This window comes from Lathyrus oleraceus, chromosome 3 (genome assembly GCF_024323335.1).
Source record: "Lathyrus oleraceus cultivar Zhongwan6 chromosome 3, CAAS_Psat_ZW6_1.0, whole genome shotgun sequence".
Taxonomy (NCBI): Eukaryota; Viridiplantae; Streptophyta; class Magnoliopsida; order Fabales; family Fabaceae; genus Lathyrus; species Lathyrus oleraceus.
Genome location: NC_066581.1, coordinates 226,722,898 through 226,731,894, shown reverse-complemented (window position 1 = coordinate 226,731,894; position 8,997 = coordinate 226,722,898). Strand labels below are relative to the sequence as shown.

The 8,997-nt window shown below is 34.8% G+C and overlaps 1 protein-coding gene across 1 annotated transcript; it reads left to right on the top strand.

The window, feature by feature from the left end:
- The first annotated feature begins 1,190 nt into the window (after window positions 1-1,190).
- Window positions 1,191-2,634, top strand: LOC127130547 (uncharacterized). Its single transcript, XM_051059535.1, has 4 exons — window positions 1,191-1,287; window positions 1,745-2,118; window positions 2,200-2,262; window positions 2,362-2,634. Exons 1-4 carry the CDS (start codon window positions 1,191-1,193, stop codon window positions 2,632-2,634), a joined length of 807 nt encoding a protein of 268 aa, XP_050915492.1.
- The last annotated feature ends 6,363 nt before the right edge of the window (window positions 2,635-8,997 follow it).

The following is an 8,997-nucleotide window of genomic DNA, read 5'->3' as shown; positions in this document are numbered from 1 at the left end:
ATTCTGCCTTAATTGGACTTTATGGATAGAATTAGCAAGAACTTAAAGTCGTGAAGTGTTTCATTGATTAGTTGTATTCACTCAAAAGTATGAACAAGTTTTCTTTTTCTTTTTCAGGTGCGGTTTATTGCTACATCTGTTCACATGCTGAAGCATCGTCAGCATCACCATTCAGCCTTTTGAGGCCATTTGTTTGCTCAATATAGAATAACTTTCGTCGAGGACACGCTAGGGTTTTGATTTCTTTCAGGTTGATAAGAGGACTCGGATTAAAATCCAACCTTAAAAATGTAATAATGTTGAACTCTTTAGATTGATTTTACGATTAATGGTAGTATAGATATTACTATTGAGATGTGATCTGAAATGTGTTTTTTTTATGATAGTTATTGAATGTGTTTTTTGTTCAATTAAGAACAGTTGTTAATCAGATTTGAAATTTAATGGTAGTTATTGAATGTGTAAATTGTTGATTTTGAGTATAGATTTTGGAAGTGGAAATTTAATTCTAGCATTTCTAGTCTTCCAAATAGTAAACAAACATGCAACCCAAATTGTTGTTATTTTCAATTTCAAGCATTTCTTTCATGTCAGAAAATAACCTGAGTTGTGAGCTGCCACCATTATGATACGCTACGCTCACACCCAACTATCTATCTAGTCAAATCCATCCACACTTTAGAAAAAGCACATTCAAAAAATAGATAACATGTTGCCTCTTGCTCACCACATCATCTACAAAACCAGGTCTTCCAAGACACATGCACATGCATAAATAACGTAGATCTTGAAGGTGACGAAACTGGATATGAAGTTGAGTCCTTTCTTAATGGTGAAAATGAAGACTTGATGGTTGGAAACTCAGTGGGCCGGTCAAAAGGAGGTTATGTTGAGGATGAATACATGCTTAACTTGGAGGTTAAAGATGATGTAGAATAGGTTTGCATTTGTTCGAGGCACATATCCTTTTGCTTGAGTTTGGGAAGATGTGGACACTTCTAATGAGGGGTGTGGTGTTGGTGAGAACTCTATAACCTATGTGGCCAACCTTGTGTTTGGGAAGACGTAGACACTAACTTACAAGTTGCAACTTATTTTTACAACAATGCTATCTTTTTTAACGTTGTAAAAGATGAAGAATTTATAAAGATGTGTGAAATGATTGCCCAAGGTGTCCAACAAAGATACCTATGCATAAGGAGATTATTGCTTCAGGTAAAAAGAGGACAACTTACATTTATGCTAGGACTGGTCTTATAACTTTGTTGCATCATTACACTGAAGGAGGTGAGTTGATAAGACCTGGCATCACTCGCTTTGCAACATCATATTTGTGTTTGGGTTGCTTGAATGATAAGAGGGGAGGATTGTATAGGATGTTCACTTCCAAGCAATGGAAGGATAGTCAATTTTCCAAGACAAAAGATGGAAAATTTGTTGAAAATATAGTCACAAACAAGGACTTTTGGAAGAATTTGATTATTTGCCTTAAGGATGTTTTTTCATTACTTAAAGTCTTGCGTATGGTGGATTCTGATGAGAAGGAAACCATGGGCTATATCTATGAAGCAATGGATCAAGCAAAATAGGAAATACAAACTAGCTACAATAATAATAGAAAAAGGTATAATTTTATAAAATATCATAGATTAATTTATTTGATATAAAAAGTATATTAGTATTTATTTATGAACTAACTTAATCTTTTCTTTCTTAAGCTACCAACCATTATGGAAAATTATAGATAACAGATGGGACAAACAATTGCATAGGCCTTTGCATGCTGCAGGCTATTATCTTAATCCAATTTTGCATTACAAACCTAATTTTAAAGTAGATAATGAAGTGAAACAAGGAATGTATGCATGTTTAGAAAGAATGATGGGAGGAGACATGGATATGGTGAATAAAATTGATGGTCAACTTGAGGATTTGAAGAGTAAAAAAGGATTCTTTGGGAGTGAAATAGCTCAACGTGGACTAAAAAACAAGACACCAACTCAATGGTGGGAATCTTACGGTGACGCACATCCAGAGTTGCAAAACTTTGCTATTCGTGTTTTGAGTTTGACATGCAGTTCTTCTGGCTGTGAGAGAAATTGGAGTGCTTTTGAAATGGTATATTTTTTAAATTTATCATATATATTTTTCATAGCTACTATATGTTATGCATTTTAATTTAATATTTCCCCTTTTTAGGTTCATACAAAGAAAAGAAATTGGTTGAAACAGAAGACTATGAATGATCTTGTGTATGTGATGGTAAATACAAGATTGATTAAGAATAAGGCTAAAAGGAAAAAGCGAGATCTAACAATTGATGATTTCCAAGATGATGACGATTGGTGGTATGTTGCTTAGGAAGAAAATGCAGGTGGTAATCATGTATATGTGACTGATTTAGATGAAGATTTGATGCAAAGTACTGGTGCTAAATCAATTGGACATGTAGATGAATTTGATGTCCTTGAAACTATAGAAAGTGACAATGAAGAAGGAAATGCAGATGAAGGTGATGAAGGAGATGATGAGGGTGATGATTATGGTGGAGGAGATTATGAGATTAATGAAGATGAAGGAGTTGACATTATAGGGAAAAATCCAAACTATCGGCGCCTTTGTGATTTGTACTAACCTCTATGATTTTGAGTATTTTATTTTATGGAGTTTGTTATTTTAAGTTAAGATTTGAGATTTTTAATTTTATGGTTAAGATTTTTCAATTCGATGGTTTGTTATTTAATATGCAAAGTTATATACTATTTAATATAAATAATATAAAATATTTTAAGTATTTTTTTTTAGTAAAATCTTACTATTTTGGTTACGATCTTATGTTTTACGATTTTGTTATTCCTTCTCGATCTTATAAAACTAATAGAGTAAGATCTTTCGATTTTAATTATGATTTTATATTTTACGATTTTAATGTCTCCTCCCGATCTTATGTAAGATCTCGATCATGACGACATTGAAGGTAACAGTGATTGATCAAGATCATCCTGACACGTTGTTCTATTTGAGGGATGAAGTACAATTTGCTTTTCACATTTCCTCGTAAGTCAACCATGTTAGAGATGAGAGTGAGTATGGCAATGAAGTTTCACTTTTTGTTTTTCTTTCTCCTCCCAACATCTAGCGCGTGGCACCCGGTTCCTATTTGGTCCTAGACTCTCTCGAAATCATGCCCTGAATATGTCTTCCACCATGGGCTAGAATATGGGCACCTTAAATGGGCTTTTGGTTGATGGTCAGATTCCACATTTTGAGTCTATAAACCTCCTCCCCTCAAATGTGACTGCAAACTCCCTTTTGGGTGGTGGAAAAAGTATTTTGATGGGCTCCTTGCCTGGAAACCCTAAAAATTGCATCCTTGCATCCTCGTTCCAACAGTTTTTGTCGATTCCTTTGTACCGGTGTGTGAAGCAAAGTATAAGGATTATTTAGATCATATTTGGTTTTTCTCATCTTCTATTCCCTTCCCTCACAGGTTGGGATTTGAGACTTTTTCTTCACTTTTAGAGAATTCGGAACCACCTTTTATGGCTAGGTTTGGTTCTTCCCCTTTGTTTAAGTGTCATCCAATTGTTACATTTGTTGATCACCATGTGTCGTGCTCAAGCGTATGTCTATGCCATGATACAAATCAGTTCATCCAGGAGGTTCGTCAAATCATTAGGTGTCTAACTCAGACCCAATTCTTATTTCATACCATTAGATCCAGGTGTTACTCACTCCTCATCGGGAGTCAGGTATGGCTAACCTCTCATGTGATTCTTGTACTATTATTGGTATATGTATGCAGGATAATATTCTTACACTAATTCCAGAGGGAGGCTTGAGTTCTATGGTGCTCTCTTTATTGGCTAGTTTAGAAGGTTGTTGTAAGACCCCAATTTTGACCCTAAGATCCCTCATGCATTTCATCATAAGCATTGGCATTGGGATCATACCTTGATATCCTCCTCACCCCCTTTCATTGGGTTTGTTTTAGGAGAGATCACCAAGCACTTTGTGATTATATCATACTTGTATTTTATCATTTTACTAACCAAAATACCAACAAAAAAAATATGTCTTTGTAGTTGTCTAACTCTTTTGTAGGTAAGGGACATGATTTCCTTGATTCATTGATCACATCTAGGGTTTGAGACCCTCATGAACAAAGAGCATCATCAAGAATTGATTCAAGAATGGTTATGAGCATCATGTATGAGTCCCAATTGCTTCTACATGTTATATTGATCAAGTTTTCTTTAAGAGTTTGAGGGTGATTTGCCTTGGAAACCCTAGTTTGATTGGGTATCTTGAGTAACTTCTCCAACAAGCTATCTCACCAATTGATCAAATTTCTCAAGGGACACTTCAAATTTCATCATCTTATACATATATGATCTACCATGAGCCAAGAAAGTGAATAGAATTGGAAATTAGCAAGTTGGTTGATGGTGGTTGGCCAGATGAATTCATCTGATCAAAACTGGGTCTCCCAAGACCCTATCTCCTATAATTTTCACCATATGAAAATTATTCCAAGACAAAACTTACTCTAAATGATGTTGTAAACAACTTTCATGTTGAGACCTAGATCTATTTTTGCTTGGAAAATTATTTTCTATGTTGAAACATTATAGGTCATTTTGTCTAAACCCTAATTTGAAAGTTAACTTCCCAAGGCCATAACTTTCTCAATTTTATGAGATGAAAGATTTACAAGTTTCAAAATCAAATTCAATGTGTCTACTTCAACTTTGATTTTTGGAGTGGGAGCTAATTCAACTTCTTTGCACATGTGATATGAGGCTACATTATAGGTCACTTTTGACTTATACCATTGATCAAGTGATTTTGCCAAACTTCAAAAATGCATAACTCTATCATTTCAAATCCAAATGACTTGAAATTGGTGACCATTTTTAAGGTCTTTGAGAGAGATACAACTTTTATGAAGACACTTTTCTCATTTGAGGCTCCCATTAAAAATTAAGCAAGGTGGAATATTGAGACATATGGCTTGACACTTAGAAAATTTTCAATATGTCAAATTTTCAACATCAAACTTGTTCCTCTTGATCTCACCTTTCCAAAGATCTAAAATTCATGCATTTTGGATGAGAAATGCATAGGCTGCACATGGCTTAAATAGGCTGGTATCATGTGTCATGGATCCAACTTCAAGTATCAATGTTTAATTGCCTTGCATTCCAAGCTTGCTTCAACATATCTGAACTTCAAATTTGGACTTATAGCAATCATTTGATGGGCATATGCGCGCCCATGCAGTTGCTTACATCACTTTGCCAATTTTGGAAACTTGAATGGAGTGTGTAATTAACACTTGAGTTCTCTATAAATTGAAGCTCAATTACTCATAATCAAGACACACATTATGCAAGCTTTGATTCCCCACAGAGAACCCTTCATACCAAGAGGATAAATCTGAGAAATTCTTTTGAATTTGAGCTTGAATCTCCACTGTTTTGGAATTCAATTCTCCAGGAATCCTTTGATTCTAAGCCATTCCATTCCTCTTCTGCAAGCATTTGGAGTGAAGCAAAGCACGATTCAGATCAAGATCTAGAAAGCTCAGACCTCAATTGAAGGTATTTTGCAGAAAATTTGATCTCTTCGATTCTCCTTGTTTCTTGCTCAATTCTCTTGATTATTGTGTTGGCTGAAGTCCTACCAATGTAGGCAAGATGTTTGAGTTGTTTTGATGCTGAATTGAAGCAACTCAGATCATGAACCTCATTTTTCAATTCCACATATCTCTCAATATAGTTGGAATTGGAAGAAATGGAGGTGATATTCGTGCTCAGTGATGTTTTCTCTTTCAAATCATGTCTCTGTTTGAAATTTTAGTGATGGTTGATGATGATCAGTCCGGCGAAGCTCATCGGAGAAGACAACCGGAGCTCTGGCTCCGGTGATGAGGTGTCTCAAGTTTAGAATGGTAATTCGACTGAGGCAACATTAAGGTTGCGTTCGACACATATGTTTGAATTTGAATGAAAGAGGGATAACTATATTTCGTTCTTATCCTATTTTAAAGAAAAGACGCGTGGAATGTTATGATGAATTGAAGACATGCCGAGTACGACGTGTCATTACCTGGGATAAAAGTCATTGGTAGCGATTATTTCGACTTAGTATATATAGGGGTCTTAGTATTAGGATTTCAGTGTGTTCAATTGTTGTACAAATACTAAGAATTACTCAAAGTATCTAGCGTATTAAGAAAAGATTGTCATTGAGAATGTACATTTGATAACACCATTTTCTATATATCAATCAAAGTTTATTTATACTTTTTTACAAAATTTATCTTCCATTGCAAGTCATTTTTCAAGCGCCTTTATTATAATTTCCTTTACATTTTGCAGTTTATCTCTTTTAAACCTTTTAAATGAACAATATTCATATATGAATATTGTGAAGTGTTCATCATTTTCCAAATACAATTTTAAACAATAGCACATGTCCTAGGATCAATCTGGTCGATCCTGTGAGTAACCAAAGTATCCTTGATTTGGAAGACCAGTGGTTGTTTACCAATTTTCACGGTAAACAAATGTACATGTATTTTCTTTCTCATTACTTTCATTAATCTGGATTTGAACTGAAAAAATGAATGTTGCGTCCGTAAATACATTTCCGATTCTAGTTGAATGTCATACGAAAGCGTATTTTCGGATTAGTTCAAAGTTCAATTTCTGCACCCTGATGTTGTCCCTAAACCTATTGTGTCTACGGATGTCAAACTTGTTGATGTCAATGTAGATGTTGGCAACCAATTTACAAATGAACAAGAATTTGATGTTCGTGATCATATACTTCAATGGATTCGCATGGAGGCCGCCAAATTGGGGTTTGCGTTGTAATCAGAAGGTCATATAATGGTTCATATTGAAGACTTGCATCTGTGACATTGAGATACGAAAGAAATAACAAGTACACAACTCTTATCCGAAAGTTAAAATCAGATGACACCGGTTCGAGGAAATGTGAATGTCCTTTAAAGTTATGTCAATATCTTTGTGAAGGAGAATAGTGATCCAAAACGCAATGGAATTTAAAATTTCTCCTTTAGTAATCCTTACGAATGGGCATGATCAGTGATATAATCGTTACCTCTTGTGACGATTGAAACCTTTGATGCAGGTCTAAGGAGTGATCACGAACGTTGAATGGTGACAACGCCTCTACTCAGTCCACACGAACAGATTCCTTCAATCTTAGTGCTAGCTTTTACGAATGAAGACTTTGAGTGTGTGTGTGTGTGTGTGTGTGAGAGAGAGAGAGAGAGAAACAAAATTTCATATGAACAAATGCTTCTGCACAAGAGTTCTATTTATAGAACCACTTGTGTGGGCTGTAAGCTAAAAAGTCCACTTAAGTGCATGTGGCCCATATCTTATGATATACCAAAATCACTTAAGCATGTGGTACCTTACCCTATTTTGTATTCTACTTAAATGCACCGTACCTTACTATGTTCTACAATTCACTTAAGTGCATCGTACCTTACGGTGTTCTTTATTCACTCTATCTCTCATCAATCCGTCCTTTCATGTGTGACCCTGTAGGTTCTCGCGACATTGGTAATTATATTAAATCACATATTTAACATAATAAACAGTGAGCGGTATCTAGCAACACATCACTGCTACCCAAGACACAAAAATGTCATGTTAATTGACAAATCCTTTTGTGATAATTCTTATGTGTACAATTACTCTTTTGTCCTTATGTCTATATTAAATACAAGGCATAAACTGTGTCATCCTTGTCCAGTTCAATATTGGGCCCGTAGATATTTATCCTGTTACGCAGGATGGGCAAATCCCATCTAGGTCACTCATGTCCCTCAGCATGCTTCATGGAGTACCCATCAACTGTCTTTATGGTCATCCAGTTACGGACAATGTTTGATCAGCAATAAGACACTCGACTCTACATCTGGGGTCCATAGTGGTTTCAGGTCAAAGGATGGTATACACCATTATCACCATGAGAATAACTTATGACACTTTGCGTAACATTCTATATAGTATTCTCATAGTGGGTCAATCCAGTATAAATATTACTCTTAATATTCATACTTATGTTTAAGACTTGATAACTCCTTATCTATGATCCATGAGATGTGATCATCAGTCTATGTACATAATAGTCTTAATGCTTTAATATTATCCCACTTCATAACAAAGCTCAACTACAGATACTTTAAGAATAATGTCCTTATGTTTAATGGGATCTCATGATTAAGTCACACTTGATGCATTAAACGGACTAGCTATCCTAGAGACTTTATTAAACAAACATAATAAAGAAAACGCCTTTTATTATTAATAAATAATTCGATACAAGTACCAAAAGTATTGGCCTCTAGGGCTTACACCAACACTTTGGGTAAATAATAAATGGATATTTAATGTGATTTATGGTACATATAATTATGTAATGTGTCACAAGTTAGTTGGACATCTCATTGCATATTGCTTTATGCCTGAAGAGAAGGAAATCATTTGTGACATGGCATTGAACATGGTGCAATCCAAAACATACTTGCAATTTTGAAATATAAAAGACCCAGAAATATCTCAAATATCAAGCAAGTAAATAATATTCATTTCTAAAAGGACAAGGAAATAAGAGGGGATAGTACTGAAAGGAAACAATTGTTGAAACTTCAGATGATAATCATTATGTATCTAGGTACCGAGTGTGTGAGGATGGAGAAACCGTTCGAGATATATTTTGAGCTTATCCTGATTCTATAAAGTTGTTCAACACATTTCCAACCACATTTATTATTGATTCAACGTATAAGATCAACATAATGAGATACAAATATCATTTGGTCACAACATTCTTTATTGGAACATAGATTAAGAGATAACAATCTCTATTTACAGTTGGTCACCAACATATCTCGATCAAGATTAAATTTCATTTTTCATGAAGCCAAACAAGCTGAGAAAGAGGTTCTGATAG